Source organism: Aphelocoma coerulescens, chromosome 7 (genome assembly GCF_041296385.1).
Source record: "Aphelocoma coerulescens isolate FSJ_1873_10779 chromosome 7, UR_Acoe_1.0, whole genome shotgun sequence".
In the NCBI taxonomy this organism is placed as follows: Eukaryota; Metazoa; Chordata; class Aves; order Passeriformes; family Corvidae; genus Aphelocoma; species Aphelocoma coerulescens.
Window position 1 is genome coordinate 22,375,148 of NC_091021.1, and position 20,292 is coordinate 22,395,439.

The 20,292-nt window shown below is 34.9% G+C and overlaps 1 protein-coding gene across 1 annotated transcript in view; it reads left to right on the forward strand.

Moving 5' to 3' along the window:
* KCNH7 (potassium voltage-gated channel subfamily H member 7) overlaps positions 1-20,292 on the forward strand; it is a 217,133-nt gene that overhangs the window by 167,202 nt on the left and 29,639 nt on the right. The window contains exons 7-9 of the mRNA XM_069020800.1: positions 4,963-5,388; positions 10,005-10,404; positions 10,875-11,074. Of these exons, the coding sequence (XP_068876901.1) occupies positions 4,963-5,388; positions 10,005-10,404; positions 10,875-11,074 (1,026 nt within the window). The remainder of the gene's footprint in view (positions 1-4,962; positions 5,389-10,004; positions 10,405-10,874; positions 11,075-20,292) is intronic.

Genomic DNA, 20,292 nt, shown 5'->3' on the forward strand with positions numbered 1-20,292 from the left:
GGAAACCATACTGTTAATCCATGCAAGGGTTTGACAGAAATATTTCTTTAACAATTTTTGGTGGCATTAATCATTTATTATTTCTGCTATGATTTATTCATATACTGTTATGCTTCTTTGTTTCTGGGTCTTTGGTTTTTGCTGTGTGCATTTGCATTCTTTAATAAATTTAGATTGAAAATGCCTCAGAACAAAATTTATGAATATACATGTGATAGTAATACAGGTCTCGCAGAGTCTCTTGAAACTGTACAGTTTGAACAGTAGAATCATAGAATGACAGAATGGTGTGGGTTGGAAGAGACCTTAAAGATTATCTCCTTCCAATCTCCCTGCCACGGACAGGGCTACCTACCACTACTCCAGGCTGCTCAGGCCCCATCCAGCCTGGCCTTGAATACTCACAGGGCTGAGGCATCCACAACTTCTCTGAGCAGCCTGTTCCAGTGACTCACCACCCTCACAGTAAAGAATTTCTTCCTAACATCTTATCTAAACCTGCCCTCTGTCGCTTTAAAACCATTCCGCCTTGTCCTCTTGCAAAAAACCTCTCTCTGACCTCCTTGTAGGCCCTCTTTAGATACGGGAAGGTGCTATAAGTTCTCCTTACAGCCTTCTCTTCTCCATGCTGAACAACCCTAACTCAGCCTGTCTTCGTAAGAGATGTGCTCCAGCCCTCTGCTCATCTTTGTGGCCTCCTCTGGACTTGCTCCAACAGGACCACACCCATATCATGCAGGAAGCCCCACAGCAGGATGCAGCACTCTAGGTGGGGTCTCATGAGTGTGGCCTAGAGGGGAAAAATCACCTCCCTCGACCTGCTGGTCACACTTGTTTTGGTGCAGAAGAGGACAAATATTTGTGCGAATTCTTAAAAATTTAAAGAATCAACTAAATTTAGAGAAGTAAGAATTATGGTAGCCCATTGCTGTTGCAAAACATCTTTTATGAATGTTTTCTGCTCATTATCCTTTAGGATACTTTCAGTTGTAAATATTATTCTCTCTACTTGACAGAAATTAGAGAGGTTAAACAACAGCTTGCATAAGATCACTCAGTAACAGACATCAGAGCAAAATTCCCAGATCATCCAAGATCTTGTCTAACATTTTGCCTACATATTCTATTTTATAAATGAACCTGTACATGGAAGAAGAACAGTCAAATACTGTTTCTGCATGTGATGCTGCAGAGCTTATAGCAAGAGTTCCCTACACAATCCAGTTACCCAGTGAAGCATATGGCCAATGTATTGCAAAGCACATCAACCCAGTTTGGCTCTTTGACACTTCATCAAAAAACACTATGCAAAACAAGGTCTTTTAAACACGGCACAGGGCAGAAATTATACCTGGTACCAGGCAGGTTTTCTCAAGGGGAAATATGATAGAACTGCCCAAAAAAAGATTTTACTATAAACAGTGTAACAGTGTAAAGTGATAAGGCTTACTGAATCTTTTTTTTTTAAATAACTGTCACCTGATTGTCCCTCTGGTACACCTCTGGTACATACACTTCCTTTCTCCTCTTGCTTAACAGAACAGCAGCCAATAATAAATTTTCATTATCCTTAAATATGTATTTTTTTCAATTTCAGTGAACTACTGTTATCTTTGAGAAACTGAAAGCTACCAAACAGTTCAGAAAGAAAAATCTACCACTGTTAATTTATGAGTTACTTTGATCTCACTCCATATTTTTCTGGGTATCTGATTGCAGCCCTTCTATAATAAATGCCACCTTGAACTTGTGATCTTAGGAAGTGAATGCATGAACCTAAAAACTGTAGAAGGTGTTCACCAGCCCTATCTTTGTGAAACACCTCAAGCAAGATTCTCAGAGTAAAAAATGAGTTTGAATGAAGTCTTCTAATTTGCAGCAGTGCTGCTTCAACAGTGCACGAGATAAACAGGAACACAGAAAAGTTGAGGTTTATATCAGCATTTTTTACTCAAAGACAAAATATAGTGCAGTTTATTTAACCTTGAAATGTTGTCATTTAAAATAGATTAAATCTTATCACCTAATACTGCTTGTAAAGCACTCCAGTAATAAATACATTCCTGCTTTCCCCAGGAAAACCAGTGTGAGGTGGTATTTCATCGTTTGAATACCCCTAATTTTCTTAAGAGAAACCTACTGCAGCTAGTATGACTTTTTATACTTAACATTATAGTCTTCTTTTTGGTAGGATGCAAGGAAGCTTGGCTTTTCTGTCATGTCATGTCCCAAGGTTCAAAGACATTTTAACACTACAGTTCTTCAGTCTTATCCCACTCATATTTCTTACTCTTAAAAATGTTTCATTCCCTAAGCTCTTTTACAATCCTGAATTTTAGTCCAGAAGAGAAAAGCTAATAAATTTTTTTACTAACAATAAATGTGACAACATCTATTTTAAGTAAGAGAAAATATTAAAGGTCTTCTGAGTGAATTTCTAAGTAGACTGAAGTCTTCCATCTAGCCAAGATGGCCAGAATTGGCCAACAGCAGTAGCCAAGCTTTGCAAGGATGTTACACAACAGCAAAAGAACAAATTCACCTCATAATCAATCAGTCTCTATTGAAACTGCCAACATAAAACTAAATAATGTATGTTCTCTTTTTTCTGTATGTGCAACTGTGATTTTTTATTTGAGAAATGAAGTCACATCATCTTTCTCAAGATACAACAAACAAAATAGCTATGAGTGTTTGTTTTCACTTCTCATTGAATGGGTGTAAGCAATGCAGAAATGTAAAGTTCTGTATAACATTATGAATATGAAACTCACAACCATCAGTTCAGCCTCTCCTGTGTTGTATGTCTAAGAAACTATCACCAAAAGAATTGGATCCATTTCTGCTATGATCAATTTTATACTGCATTCCCTCATTTTGTCCAATAGTTTAGGGTTTTTAACTCCAGTTTTCCCCAACTCAATTTAAACCAATTTAGGAATAAATGTAACTAAAGTTACATTAGAACTCAAATTTCAGGGGAATAAATCCAATTTACATTATGCATTGCTCTGAAATTAAGCACAGGGTCTGGAATTTTCAAGCAACAGAAAGAAACATGTGAAGTAAGCTTTGTTGTCCTTGTTGCCTAATCCATTCCCTTCATTGTCTGAAATGAAGGAGAACAGTGATATAAATTTTATAAATAGCAGTTCCCTTGGCACATATACTCATTGTTCTCAAATATTAAGAAAACATCCTTGTCAACTCATCAGGTGGGGGACTGAAAATATTAAGACTGCTAAGAGACTGAGTAATGCTTCAGCTTGCTGTCACCTAATGTGCTTAATGCATAAAAAAATAGCCAGCACCATTAGTTAAGTGCAAGTCTTAGTTACAATACAAAAAATTGATGAACAGCCTCTACCACGAGCTCAGCACAGTCCTTAGTGGCTGCTTGAAACTAGCATATATTCTTTTGGATGGCTTAATCACTTCTTTCTTCAAGTTCAAAGAAGAATGGTTATTAACCCCTGTGTTCTCACAACATTTTCAGAGTAGAATTTGACTGTATAAAATTAGCGACACTTAGATAAGGATAAGATCTAAGGTTTATACAACACTTGCTGTTGGAAATTTAAACAGAAAAGAGTGTGCTGATCCTCAGAATTTTATAAGATTATGTTTGAGGAGCATGGACTCCCTCAGTCTTGAACAAGCTGAAATCTCAAATCCTAAAATACTAACTGTTAAAAAGAAGGCAAATAAAAGCAGACAATATCGCTGACAAGGTATTTCTCCTTCCAATAATCATTTCATTCGAGTAGAATTATTCATTTTAATAGCTTTTGAAGTAACTTTTTTCTAAATATAATTGTTTTTAATTAGCAGGAGAATAAGGAATAGGCAGTAGTAACTGGTGAAAAAACGGTATAAGATTTCTTGAACATGAATATTGCCCAAATGGGTAATAACTGACAGTCGTCACCATCTGATGTTTGTTCACTGGTCTATGTAAAATGAAGTGGTGATCTGAGTCCCATAGGATTTGGAGATCATTTGCAGCACAGAAGGCAATAATTAGCATCATTGCTGACAGTCCCAAACACTAAATAGGGACAAAACATAATTTACCTTCTTATTCTTAAAGGTTTTGTTCTTTCATGTCAGAGTTCAGTCAGACTGAAACAGCAGCCAAAGGAAATTTGTTTTATCTGGTGCTCGCACAATGCTTGCTCTCTGCAACAAAGCAAACATTTCAGCTTCCAAAGCTAGCACATTAAGCAGTGCTTACAAACATAATCCTTCCAAATAAAATTGAAATCCAGCTTAGATAAGACCAGCAGGTAACAAATCCATACTTTTAAAGGAATAAACTTTAGGCATTGACAAAAGTAGAAGTGGAGCAAAAGGCAATGCTCCTGTGGTATCCTTCTTTGTCATGCCTTTAGCTGAACTAGAATTATAGCCTCAGTGAAATTTGTCTGTGCATGAAGGTTTTTCACACCACAAAACTCAAAGCATAGATAGCTGTTGAAGACACTAACAGATCTTTCTCTAACTTTTTTTTATTTTTGGTTGCCTACATTTTCTAATGAGAGTAAACTCTTTTGTAGGGAATGAAAGCCAATGATAATAGATTTGTTTGGGAGAAAAACACTACATCCTGCAAGAAGTCATTTACTGGCCATGAGCAAGCTGCCAAGGTTATCCTGTGATGGATAAATGAATTCGATGACATGCTTAATAATGCAGATTTTATGGATATAAGATATGCCTCTTAATGTTTGCTACAGGGGACAAGAATCAACCCACGGTGCAAAATTGCCAATGAATTTATTGGACTTGGCAGACACTACAAATTTCACAGAAGTTTATTTTGCCAAAACACCAAGTAATTGAAGCTTAATCCTCAAAACTACAATGAATTACTTTTTAAGTTTGTTCTGTATTTGCTATGTTTACTGGAAGTTGGAGTAGATACACTGTCTGATTATTGATGTGGTATATTTCTTTTTCTAGGTCCTATCCTTAGGGGCTGATGTTCTACCAGAATATAAGCTCCAGACACCTCGCATCAACAAGTTTACTATATTGCACTATAGTCCTTTCAAAGCTGTCTGGGACTGGCTCATTTTGTTGTTGGTGATATATACCGCCATATTCACCCCTTACTCTGCTGCCTTCCTTCTGAATGATAGTGAGGATCGGAAGAGGAGAGAGTGTGGATATTCCTGCAGCCCACTGAATGTTGTAGATTTAATTGTGGATATTATGTTTATCATTGACATTCTAATAAACTTCAGAACAACATATGTAAACCAGAATGAAGAAGTGGTAAGTGACCCAGCAAAAATAGCAATTCACTACTTCAAAGGCTGGTTCCTAATTGACATGGTTGCTGCAATACCTTTTGACCTGCTGATTTTTGGCTCTGGCTCTGAAGAGGTAAGCTTAAATTAATTAGAAATCTAAATCTTAATTTATTACTTCACAGTGGTATTCTGTGTATCCTAAAGTATTTTTTGCTTGTCATTTAATAGGCTGCTTAGTATTTCCATCCCATCTTTTAAAGTTAAACTAAAATTAAATGTTCCTTTGGAGAATAATGTACAATATTAGCTTTCATTGACAAGAGCTAATATCATTGCTGAATCGTTGAATGATTTAGCTAGTATTTTTCAGTTATACCATATTTGATACTGTCTTTAGAAATAATAAATAAATATATTGTGTATGAAAGACTTGGTCAAATGGTTTTATCTAAGAACTGCCGCTTTGATTTGTTGCTTACTTTGTAAAAACTGCCCATGATGCATATAAGTGCTGCGTTGGCATTGCGTCGTTAAAATAAATTTTCTGTGTTCAAAATGTTGAGATCAGATGTTTACTTAGCAGAAAAGAGATTAGTTGTAGCATAGACTATACTAGTTTTCAAAGAGATGTGGCTGTTGTCTATTTTATCAAGAATATGGACTATCAGAAAAAGAAAAAAAAGATTACTTGGGGTTAGCCTTGACAGACATGATCTATCTCCTCACCCTGTCTATACAATGGAGTAAAAAACTGTTCAATATTTGCATCCAAAAATGGTCCAAAGGTGTATAAAATATATGCTATATTCTGGATTCCTGATCCAGTTCTTCCAAACAATTTTATTTAATTTAAGAAGGGCTAAAATCATAATATATTCTTCCTGAAAAGTGAACTAACAAGTAGAGAATTGGGTTTGACTTTTCTGTGATGCACAGAATGAAGAAGTTGTTCTTTTTAAAAGCAGCAAACCAAGCAAAAGGTAAATGAGGAGTCTAGAGAAACATGAGATAAAACCATGCAGTAAAAATAAATTTTATTAAGGAAAGCAATAAGAAGAGAGACAGTAATATAAAGGACAGAGGGAACATGTTAACAGTTCTCTTACCAGAAGAGAACTTTTTTATTCAGAAGGTGATTAAAAAGATCAGCGATGTAAGAGAAAATTTGGTCGCCTGTGCATTCATTATCTGTGGCAGGTCTCAATCTTTCTGCAGATAATTTTCTTCTGTGGTTTTGAAAGCACAGGTACATGAAAGACAAACATTTTCATAATGGCATTACTTCTAAATCAGACTACATTCCCCTTCAGGCATGGTCTGCATCCCTTTCTGATCATTGAGCACTTATCATTGCCAAAAATTATATTCAATGATTAGAAGTGTGGAACATAAAGAATTACAACCGGGACCAATTCCAAAGTTCATTTAAGGAGTCCTTTTTGGATTTGCCCCTGAACATCATTCTTACACACCTCCCCTTAAGGGGATGTGCTTAAGGGTGAAATGCCAGGTGCTAAAGTCATGCTAAAGGGATAACTTTAACATAAGATAATGTTACAGATTACAGTAACAAACAAGTGCATTCTTGCAGATAAATAGACAAATACAAAAATGTGGAATTTGAAACAGAAATTATTGGACCATGTAATGACTTTTTCACTATTGCAGTTGTAAGTAAATTGATTCTTTATCCCCTCAAAATCTAGTAATTGACCTGAAAAAACTGGTTTGTGTATCTAAGCAGCAATGACACTCTATAGATTATGTCCCATTCACCATGCCATCACGGCTTCTCTCTCATTCATGGTATTGAATATGTCAATCACTTTTCTAAGCTGCTACTTACTGCAGTTTTTCTTTCTACTTTGCTACCTATAATATTTCACCAATAATCCCTTTTTGATAGTTTAGCAAGAAGCAAACGTAAAACTGTCAGAATGGAGCATTTTTCATTTAATAGAAATTTTCAGTCATAAGGGTTATCTTTTTTATGAAATAGCTCTCTTTTTTTTATCTAGAGATTCTTCAAAGAAGATCCCCAATGAAAAATTGTATTGAATAGTCTTTTTATTAAACAACATAAGCTCTAAAGAGAGCTCCATATGTGCTCATGCAGCTTTAAAACACCTTGATATCAAATGGAGTCTTGAAAGGACAGGAAATAATAATACAAATACCACATGCAGCACTATCTGAAAGCTTCTATTTGAGCCATACTTTTTCAACCATAGGAAAGCAACAGAGTTGGACCGTTAACTTTCCAATTTCTATAATAGGAAAATAATGTAATTTTAAATTCTTTTTTTTCTGCTTAAGCAGACTCAACACAAAATGATGATGGTTGGTAGTAAATAATTCTCTCTTTTGTGTGTGTGTGTTGTAAAAGTTAGGTGGCTTCCCTCATACTTGGGAAGATAAAAATATGGAGTAGATGGTGAGAAAAGAAGAGAAAATAAAAGACTCTGATGTGATTATCCAACTATTCTTGAACTTGTAGTCCAGCAGATAGGTATGATGAAAACAGAGAAACTAGCAATCCAGAGAAGAGAGCAGCATCTATCAGATTGCTCTTTGCAGACATTAATTGTTGGCACCAGATGAGGTAAGGTAACTAACAGAATAGGACCCCTGCCTCCTTGAGTGTTGTGCTGATCAAAATATTCCAGCACACCAACAAAGTTACATTGCATGAGATGTAGTTCTGAAACCAAGAACTTCTGTCCCTGGCCACATGACACATGGAAGGTGTACTGTTACTATATGAAGGCTACCTCTGTGCTGGGACAGCATGTAAGACACACTAAAACTTGTGAACCATGCTTTTCACCTCTGCCACCGGCTATATTTTGGTGTTAAAACCTCTCCACTGTGTTAAAGAAAATTAGATCTCAGGATGAGTTTCTTGATGTTTTAAAGCATATCAAGTCTCATTCATGTTGATTTTATCCTTGAAGAGAGGAAGTTTTCTTGTGTTATATACCTTCCAAATACTCCAGAGCTCAAATTGATGTATCTAAGTATAGGATTGACACTGAGGATGAATAATATTAGCAAGTTTTAACTTAAGAATGGGGTGGAACAGTGCTGACATATTGTAGATTCACAATCTACCATCTGATCTATTTAAGGGGCACTGTAAGAATATGCAGCCTCTTGCATGATGTAGAGATATGACTACATCTGTAACAGAATGTTTCAAACACCCCACTAAAAACAAATCTTAGCTTTTCTTAAAGGATCATAAATATTTAAGCCTGATCTACCTTACAAAAAAAATTACCTAATCACAATATTCACATGCTTCTGAATCTCAGCCTAGTCATAGCATTTTGAAGGATATGGTCTTTCAGACTACTGAGGTCACTAATCTTTTTTATGTGGTAATGAGAAATTCACCCTGAAGTTATTATTTGGGATGTTAAACTGAACCAAGGAGTGTTACCCTACATTATCCTCTTGCTCATTTACTCAGAAAATATGAACAATTTATTGAGTTTTCCACTGATAAATGCAGCCAAGAAAGACTCTTGTTTTGTTCCAATGGCTTTGGGGCTTTACTCAGAAATATGGTAAATGCAAGGATTTAATAAAACATAAAAACTAGTTTAGTGCTTGTTGCAAGAAAGCTTTAATGTGATGCATAATACTGTCAGAGTGCTTTGTGAGGCTTGCAAAACTTTTCTTTTTAAGTGTCATGTGTCATGTAAGTGTTAAGTGTCATGTAATGACATGCATGTTAAAAAAAACAAACTAACCAACTTATTAAAAATGTGTTCAATCTTGGCATTTACTGAATACTTCAATATCTGTTCAGACTTGATGCAAGGAAAAAAGGTAGCTGAGTGGGTTTTTTTGTCCAGTTGCCCTATTTACAATGCTGTCCATCCCTTCTACAAGGAATTAGCAACTTTGAAAATGATTTATTAATTGAAATTTGCAAAGTTGTATTAATAACCTTTAGATTCCTTTAAAAAGATCAGAGCTTCAAAGAGGCTGCAATGAATAATAGCACAAGTCTGCACTAAAAAGCTTGGAATACATTCCTGCTTAAAACTGCTCCAATTTATTTTTCTAGTGGTGTAGTATTTTGATTACTGGCTCTTTCCACTGCACCTGAAAGATGCCAAAAGATTCATCTGAAGTAACTTTTCCATGATTTTCTGTTCACAGTGCTTCACCTTTTTTACTTGTATGAGTGTTCATACCATTACAAACAGGAAGAATCTTGTAGATATACTCTTTGGGACATTTCTGCCCTAGCACTTCTCTTTTCTAGAATATGTGTGCCAGAGCATTGCAAGGAGTTTCTAAGTTAGGATCAAATACAGTCACACAGCTTTGTTCAAAAATACTTATTATCTATGTGGACAGTCATAGAATCATGAGTAGTTCCAATAACTTACAGATTTTTTCATGTTAAAAATCATGAATCTATTGGATCATTAAGTCATTATGGTGGATTGAAGAGTCCAGATCAAGAAAAATATTCAACATGGAAGAGTATCTAGTGCATAATAACAACTTCAATATATCATGATTTTAAATGTACATTTCTTATTTTATTCCCTGGTTTTATAATGAAATTGATAGTTTAAAGAAAATGAAATTAAGATTACATTGAAATGGGTTCTTCTACTTATTTTGATGATTTCTCAAAATAATGGAATTTGAAAATGGTTTATTCATGCTTACTGTTCATGAGAATACATTTGCTGATGGGGAAAACTAATTTCTGTCTTATTTTTACAGACAACTACATTAATAGGCCTTCTGAAGACAGCCAGACTGCTGCGTTTAGTGAGGGTAGCACGGAAATTGGACAGATACTCTGAATATGGTGCTGCAGTTCTGATGCTCCTCATGTGCATATTTGCACTAATTGCACACTGGCTTGCTTGCATTTGGTATGCCATTGGAAATGTAGAAAGGCCTTACTTGGCTCACAAGATTGGCTGGTTGGATTCTTTAGGAGAACAACTAGGAAAGCATTACAATAAGAGTGATGCAAGCTCTGGACCATCCATCAAGGACAAATATGTTACAGCACTTTATTTTACCTTCAGCAGTCTGACAAGTGTAGGATTTGGAAATGTGTCTCCAAACACCAACTCAGAGAAAATCTTTTCCATCTGTGTCATGTTGATTGGCTGTAAGTAATTTTATCGTGGATTTTAATCTTTTTTTTCCTCTGTGTTTGAGCAAATGGCTTAACATTCTAAGCTAATAAGATTATAAGCATGCAGCCAGAAGGGCAAATTCCTAGGGAAAGAATGTTGTATGCAAAAATATGTTGTGACTCATTCAGTGTCAGGAAGTAATCAAGTTGCTTGACTACTCAAAATCTGTTATCCAAACTGTCAGAAGATTTGTGTTGTGTATTAGTGTCTGTAAGCAAATCCTGTATAGGTTAAGAAAGTGGGTTTTGAGTGGATTTAGGAAATTATAGCCCATCATATTTGGATAATCCTTTTTTTTTTTTTTTTTTTAATTTAAAACTGAACCTATAAACGTATGCATACCTTTTTAACTCTTCTCTTTGTTCTTAACTTTTACTTAGCCATACTCATCTGCAAAGCCCAACGATATGACTTAAGAAAGTTTTGTTTCTATTTAATCCAGCATTAATGTACGCTAGCATTTTTGGAAATGTATCTGCAATAATCCAAAGACTCTACTCGGGAACTGCACGGTATCACATGCAGATGCTGCGAGTGAAGGAGTTCATACGTTTTCATCAAATCCCAAACCCTCTGCGGCAGCGACTGGAGGAATACTTCCAGCATGCGTGGACATACACCAATGGCATTGACATGAACATGGTATGTTCTTCTGTTTTTTCAGGCAGAGATGCTGAGGAATAGATAAATGCATGAGAACTTAAAAAGAGACTGTAAGTCTTTAGTATTTATAAGCTGTAAAAGTACAAGCTTAAGAAGGTGGATATATACTCAATTATTGACAATCAAGCCACTACATATTTGACATCCAGACATTTCACTGCCTAGGTTATCACCAGGTATATCAGAAATCTCAATTTTCACTATGTATCGGAAAGCTTGAGAACTGCAGGTGACTCCTATAAGCTTAAATAGAGAAAAAAAAAAAATCATAGGTTTCGTATTTCAGACATAGCTGTTCCAGAATTTTGTTTGTTCTTTGCCCTGATTTTCCACTTCCAGTATCAAACAAGAGTACCTGTGTTGATATCTATAGAGTTACTGTTCTATAAAACCCACAGAGATCAATTCTTTTCAAAATACTTCCATGTAATTTTGAACAGGTATATTGGGAATGGGTTGAAGAGAGGAGAAGGCAGGTTTAGCTGCTCTTTTCAAAGAGAAATATTTGAATCACATGATAGGCTGAAAAGTAATTCACTTGCATATACAGGCCACATAATTCTGCACTGAAAATCAACACAGTATTACTAACCATTTAGCCATCCACAGAAACTCATTTCTAGGAAGTGACAAGGAATAATACTCATATTTTCTGGTTTTGATAAAAAAGCCCCTGTAATCTCTCCTTCTATAAATATATGGCTAGCTAAAAAGGAATGACAATCTGCTAGTGAGCAAAAGAAAGCGTCTATATCTCTGGCTTTTTTTCTGGAGATAGATTTTTTCTGAAAAGTCAAAGAAATATGTTTTCTGAAAAATCAACATCAGTTTGAAGACATTGAGGGAATTGTGCATCTTGAGGACCTGTAAATCTGTGTCTCTGTAGGGATGCTTTCCAGAGCTGTTCAGAGCTGGAGATTAGAAACTTTGCAGAACTCTGCAGAAAGCTGTCAAGAACAAGAAAATCTATACACTTTTGTAACAATTTAAGTAGAAATTAACTTCCAAAATTTTGAGATACATTCCAACAGTTTTCACATGGTATCTGTACATACATTTCCGAATGATGGTCAGAGTACTATGCTTTTATGCAGTAAGCAGAAACAATGGTCTTGATTCAAATCTTCTATACAGGTGAATCACTGACAGTTTGACTTTATGGTTACCATTAAGTAAAGCAGATCTTAAAAATATTATAGAAAATTAATATATTGGGCTTCACCTGCCACTTCCATGAGTGTCCCTCCAGAGGGGTACTATCCCCAGGGCAGGACAAGGACACTTGTATAAACCTCTTCTGGGGATTACTGCAGTGGAAGGCAGCATCACTAGCTTCATCCTGTGTGGCACTGAATAGCCCTTATTCCTTCTGATGGCAACGGAATTGTGGGGTACTCAGCACTTTGCAGGATCAGGCCCTTAAGTGTTCAACCTAAGCCTAAAGTAGCTCACTGAATTATTTCTGAAGATATTACAAAATCATGTATGCCTTAACTAATTCATTACCACTAATGGATGTACTAAAAACTTATTTCACATGAAATAATAATTATAACTGCATGTTGTCACGTGAAAAGTTGCATAATTCAGAAATTGGTGTACTGAAATTAGTCTTGGATTTGTCATTAATGTGAAATAACAATTAAATGGATTAAATAGCCCATATTCTGCAATATGATTGTGAGGCAGTATGGAGGATTTGTTTTAAATAAAGTGTGGAAAAACCCTCAAGTTTAATATCTTGTTTTGTTGTATTTTATTCCTTATTCTGTTCACAAGTTCTATCCTTCAAGTGTTATGTCAATCACTTAATTTCCTTTAAAACTGAGTTTGAATGTATTACACTTAGTACAAGGATAATATGAGAATTGTGTGATTTACGTTGTACTTATGAAAGATTTATCTCTTTCCTGTCTGCTTCACACCTAAATACATGGAATAACACCACCCACTGGTAAGAGCAGGAGGTATTTATATCAAATTTAATTCCAGTATAAAGTGTGGAGAATATCCATGTTATCTGTTGGGTTTAGAGCTTGTTCAATGCTTTCTAATTTTAATTGTAACTTTTTGCATGATGAAGGGGTAGATAGCAAAGGGAAATAATCAAAGTAGAATCAGATGTGGGGCAAAATGGTTACTAAAACTTAGACATTAAAAAATGCTAATCTAACCATGTTTATTAATCACTGTTTTACCCCACAACTCAAGTCATGCTTCTCTGCCCAAAAAAGGTCATGTGCATATTGGTTTGCATTAGATAGTTGCTCTGTAGGAATGTCACTGACAAAGTTGCCATGCTGTTGATCATTCTGCATTTTCCTTTGTGTGAATGCTCTTAGTTTAAACCATATATGCATGTTAACACACGCACCAATGAAGTTTTCTTGGCTATTAGCCATGTGCATATGAGTTGGATTTGCATGTGTTTTTTACTTAATTTTGCATGAAATATTTGCATTTACAAAACAAAGGACTAATATTGTCCTCAGACAAATGTGTTTGATTCCTGCCCATGTTTACTTGGAGTTTTTGCAAATTCTGAAGGCAGAATTTCATCCTTTTTTTTTTTTTTCATTTCATGACTGAAAGCTGAAAAAAATTCAAAAATGAAGTCCTCTTTTTCCTTTGAAATATGAAATGCATAATAATTTACATATTTTATATATATATATATGTACGTGCAACATATACACAGACATACTCACATATATATATATAAAAATAACATTGGAGAATATATTTCAAAAGATGTTTTAAATAATCCTCAGTAATATATTTAAGAACCCAGGTAAAGTGGAAAATAAAAAATGTTAAAAAGCCATTAAACAGAAACCCTTTTAGTCTCAGGAGTAATAGTGCACTAAGACTAAACTTGATTTTCTAAACAAAATTCTACACCTTAGATTGCAAACTGGAAGATAGAATTTCATGCTTATTTGAAATGGTTAAACTTAAAATTAGCTTTAAAGACCTGCAGGTGAAATATGCTGAGACCTTGTTTATTTGTTCATTTGCTCCCTTCTGCTCCATTTCTACATCTTTTTGATTATATTCCATTACATAATGTATTTTGGTTAAAAACAGTTCCACATAATTATGCATGGACTGGATAAACAGGATTTTGGATTTATTATAATCTGGATAAAAATCTTGACTCTACAGAATAAGCATAATTTAAATCATGTCCCTGTGATATACACTGGCAAAGTCAAATTACAAAAAAAAAGTATTTACAATGCATATTGTTTCATGAAAGATGTCACCAGTCCCAAAGATTCAAATTCTTGTAATATTTTTTAACTATCCTGTTCTGTTTTTCCTAAACTCTTGTTGCCTTCTTTTTCCTCTTTCATTCCCATATTATCAGTCCAGCACTGATAATAGCATGCCTATGATGCTTACCCTAAAAAGATTAGTTATATAGTATTTGAAGTGGTTTTTTAAGTTATGCATGTATTTTTTACAATCCTGTCCCACCCCTTCTTTCCATGGATCTTCTGTGCATCTGAGTAGCTTTATTGGTTTATTTTACATTTGAAAAGAGTTCAAAGAACTAACTAAGTGGGACAAGCTGAAAAGTGTTTAGCCCAATGTGAACATTAATTAAAACTTTGGATCTGGGACAGATGTCTTTTGGTTTTGGGTTTTGCTCAATATCATGAAAGGAGAGAGCAAGTCATAATTTTTGTAAATAAATGTACAATTTCTCCTGCAAGCATCCAAGCAATGATTAATTTTACAATTGTGATAACTGTCTTGGCCACTGTGATCATGCAAGTACAGTAGAGCACACACCTATCTCAAACCAGGAATTCTACTGTAGGAAATAAAGGGCAGGTTCACTACTGCCTTGTTAAGGCTTCTTTTGTAAGAAATTAGCCACTGATACCTGGTTGACATTGCCAGTGCCACTAATATATTTGAAGCAAAGGATTACAAAAGTAAAGTAAAATTTCAAAAACAGCAAGGAGAAATTCTTTGTACCATCAAAAGCCTAATGCAAATTAGATGTGTTTGGAACAAAACCTAGCAGTAAATTCTTAAACAGAGGGAATATGTCATCATGTCAGAAATTCTGTTTGTCTATTTGTCAAAACAGAAATTGTGATATATAAACCAGACAGGAAGTACCTTGTGATTAGCTGTAAACCTGTTCTTTCATTTTCTGTAACAAGACCACTTAAAAAATGTGATTGTCTACATTGAATTGAGTTATAGAAAAGAAGACCTCATAGAAAAGAATGCTTTCAAGAATGTCAATCTATTGCTAAATGATCCTTTATCAGTTTCTCACTGCATTTTCATCTAAAATCTCAAAAACAAGAGCAATTAATTTTTCAACTATCATATTTTTTGAAAAATATGATCTGGTCAATCTTCAACTTCTACAGACTTAAAACTTTTCTGTTGGTAAGGGAGTCAACAGTTGAAGAAATTGAAATAATTTTCTGTCTTCCTTGTTCAGCAGTGTATCATATCTCAGAGATCACTTTCCTTATGTACTCAGAAACTGTAATAAGATTATAGAAGAATGGTCCACTGCAGTTTCACTAATTTCAGCATAAAGGTGTCACACATCTGTGTTATGGCAATGACTGAAAACAAAAGATCCTATTCTTGATAAAGCTTCAATCTCACTGAAAGGTGAATTAGCTCATTATCACATACTGCTTCTCTTCTCTCTCAGCTGTTATAATATACTGAACATTAAAAAAAATTCTGTATGAAGAAGAGGATTTTTTTAAATAACCTTTCTATGTTGAGCCCAAGAGCTTCTGGAGCAGAATTATTGCCACCTGTGACCTTGTTCTTTCTTTCCTAATCAGAGGAAAGAGCTACTGCAGGACAGAGTTCCTAATTCAAAATTTAAGCAGCACAATTTGTGCAGCTAAAGAGTCTCAAGTTAGCCTTAAAATTATGTGACTAGTAGAAAGGTGAAAATTAAATACATAGGTTATTTCACCAAATACATGAATTAATATTAATTAATTTCACTGATTCTTACCAAAGACAAAAGGTTAATTTTTAATATAAAGTTCAAATTTTATTATTCAAATATTTTGACCACTTTATTCAGCACTTAATGATGCCAATGTCGACATAGCCTGAGATCTCTCTTATGCAGGTGAGAACCAAATAGATACTACATATGTGTGGTCATGACACAAAGTGAATTTATTCCTGCCTCTTTGTACCTTCAGCTGCTCAATCTTTTGCTGCATTAATTTTTTGCATGGATCAGTTTCTCAAACCGTTTCATGAGGAGGGATCAAGACAAGGCAGGAATAAACAGATAATGTGGAGAAGGACCGGAATCCTCTTTCAGTTTATGCCATATTAAATTCTCAGAGGAACTTGGCAGTCTCCCTTTATCTTTCCCTCTATATGCTGGGCACCTGCCACTCATAAACAAGTCTGACTAATTCTAGGACAAGAAACCCTCAGTCACTAGTTTCAACATACCCCAAACACAGCAAAACACACAAGAGCCCTCTTGTGCTTTCTTCAACTGCTGCTTGGTATTTAATGATCCCACCTATATTTCAACTGAGAAACTCGCAGCAGAAGATTAAATGCAGAATTAAAGGAGTATCTTTGATTGTAAGGCTGCAAACAGTCATCTCTCATACTAGGAAAGGCTGAGAGAGCTGGGACTGTTCAGCCAGATGGGAGAAATGAAGGCTTACAGAGGGTCTCATCAATGTGAATACCTGAAGGGAGGGTGTAAAGAAGGTGGAACAAGTTTTCAGTGGTGCCCAGTGACAGGACCAGAGGTAATGGGCACATACTGAAACTGGAGGCTTCGTCCAAACACCAGGAAGCACATTTTTACTGTGAGGATAACAGCACTGGTAGAAGTTGCCCAGAGAGGCTGTGGCACCTCTGTCCTCAGAGATATTTGAAAGCCATCTGGACATTGCCCTGGCTACCAGCTCCAGGTAGACCTCCTTGAGCAGGGAGGATGGACCAGATGATCTTTCCAACAAGAAGTCCTTTCCCACCTCAGTCATTCTGTGGTTTTGTTGGTATGGAATGTGGTATTTCCATATTTAATGAAAATTATTGTAATATCCTCATTTACTTCAGTTTATATACTTTCTAAATATCTTCTGTGGGACATATGTCAATACCTTTTCCAGAACTAAGGATAGAAAATCTAAAAATTGTCATGAATTTTATTATTTATCCAAAAACCCCAAGGTTATCTTTGCCCCAAACAGTTGCTTGTTGCCTGAGATTAAGGCACAAAGATGTGTCCAAGTCTGTTGTCACAAATGTAGCTGATGCATGTGTGAGTGATACCTTACTGTCATCTTGAGAAAAGAAGTTAATGAAGCTGGATTCCCTCTCCTCATACAAAAGATCACGTTCTTCAAGGCAGTATGAATCATGCATGTCCTGACTATCCTCACGAAACCTCAGTCACTTATTCCATGTAAAATGTTTTACATCTGTCTGGATGAATATCCTCCTCTGTAAGCAGGCCAATGTTATTTGACGTGGAGTAAGTTTTATTCCAGACAGGAAGAGATAACTGAACTTGGACTTGATAACTACCAATGAGAGACAACTGGAGCCTGTGGTCACAGCATCCTAACTGATTTTATTTTACTTTACTGTTTCTTTTTTAAGGGGGGAGAGCTAAAGATGATTTTATGCCTTGTTACATGTTTTTTAAAAAATATCTATATGTATTTCTTGAATTATGCATGAGTTCTGATTCCAAACATGATTCTAACCATGAGAATCCAAGATTTTTCTCACCAGGGCCTCATGGAATCACAGCTGAGGAGATATTGTGTATAACAATAGAAACATGTTGGAAAAGAATGGAACAATTGAAACTCAAATCTGTATTAAAATTATTTATTAGTTTTGGATTTTTCATTGATGATAATGTTATTAAAGAGCAATTCTAGTTTTATAATTTTCAATTATTTTATTTATTTTGAAGACTGCATGGTTGATTTTCTAATATTTAGTATAAGCAGTGTGGGTACAAATTTGATGTTGATGTTGATTCTCACATTATAATAACATAATTTTCAATGCAATTTCATAATGAAAATCAGAATATGAGAATAAATGTAACAAATAGTTGGAGGTTTGGGTTGGCAAAATGTCTGTATTGCACAGCATAAAACTTAGTTTGGAAACATCAAATTCTGTATTGTGTCAGCTACTGGACTTAGATTTAATACCTCACTACACACAATGTGTGCAATATGGTAAGCTCTTTTTGGCAATGTAGGTTTTGCCAATGTTTTAACAGATTTTTCTTCAAATCAGCTTCTTTCTTGAATTTTTAAGCGTGTATTAATGGCATAATCTCCAAATTCCATTGGAAACAAATGTTATTTAGTCTTCTTTCTTGGCATTTTAAAATTGTGATATTAAAGAGTAGATGTCTTTCCTCTCTGATGTATGAAGCTATTTTAGAGTGTAAGCTCCATGGAGCAGGGACTTTTTAATCACAGATGCTTGAAAAGAGCCTGGTATCTTTCAGATGTTATTGGCATATAAATAATTATTAACTAATATGAAATGTTTTTATAACAGTTTCACGATAAGTATAAATTAATTATAAAAATAATTGTTTCTATAAAGGTATATCCAAAGTATCTTCAGAAATATAAACCAACACAAATGGTCTGCATGGGTTTTGCTTAATGGTAAAATACAATCCCTTGATAAATGAGACAAACAGCTGATGTGAAAAATTAAAACAATTTATTCTAAGTATATTCTAAGTGCTCATGACTTCCTAAAAATTCAAATACACTTTTCTTGTAAGTACTTCTGAATTCAAAATACATTTCCTATTTCACATCCTATAAAAATTGAGCTCTTCTAAATTGTGTTCAGATAGATGCATAGCAAACAAATTAATTCAAAATAGGTCTTTTATACTCACATGACTAGAGAACAATTTCAAAATAAACACAATTTTTCTCCACCTGTATAATTTGGTAAACATATTTGTTTCTCAGTTTTTCACTATCATTCAGTAAATAAGTTACTACAATCTACAGCCTTTTTATTTCGATATAATTGCATTAAACTAAAGAGCATAATTGGATACTAAGCTATTTCTAGTGGTGTGATAGGTACTGAAAACAGAGTGACACCACAAAAGCTTTTCATTTATCATATTTTCTTTTGCTCAGTGTTGTTGAATGCTGGCATTTTCTGAGGATGTATAAATTTCATGTGGTAATGTCCTAAGGCTCAAAAATTGTTGTATACATGTGTGTTAAAACATTGTTTGTTATTTCACAGCATTGATTTCCATTAACAATCATAGAAATATTTCCACTCTGTTTAAGGTTCTAGTATCTCATTTTTAAAACATAGCTTGGCTTGTGTGGACAGAAGCCTCATATCAGAAATGGGTTCATCTTCACTAGCAAGGGATTTGAGTTGTGAATATATTTCTGCAAAGTGAGTGAGTGCCCAGACTTTTTTGTGCTGAAGTACGAATTAATACAGCAACAAGTGAATGCATTTTGGATATGTGTTTTCTCTGCAGAAATGTTTACATGTTTATAGAAAAAACAGTGCAGAAGATAAGTGGGGACAAAATAATAGACTGGTCAAATAACAAAAAGACACATCCTGTTCACATATTCATAAGACTTGTAGCATCAGTACATATTTTGCCTTTAGTAATATGCAACAGTTGTAGCTGTCCCCAGGGAAAGCATATGACCCAACCACATCACTGACAGCAGATAACAGGACATAACAAAGAAAGGTGGTGTGTCATAATGTGTCAGCAGGCAGAGTCACTCACAGTATTCCCATGAAGTCAGTAGCAGAAATGTTTATAGAGTCTAAAAGAATCAGAGGTATATTATCCTAGGCAATTTAGAAAAGCTTACACGTAATGACCACATTGTAAATAGCTCCCTTCTTTCCTTCTAAACAAAATTAACATGTTGCCATGGTACCCAAGAGGAATCCCATGACTCTACTTCAGGCAAACTCCTGTTGTTCTGGTAAGAGATGAGCAAGGACCACAGCAAGTAGCCCTGTAGTTTGCTGAACTAATCATCTGCCTATGTAAATCTGCATAACATTGTTGTTTCAATAGCTCCTGTTGCTTTTTCTGATAAAAGTAGAAGTCCTGCACTTGCAAGCAGAATATATTTATTGTGAAAATGCCATGTTTATTTCAGCAAAAACCTCTCTTA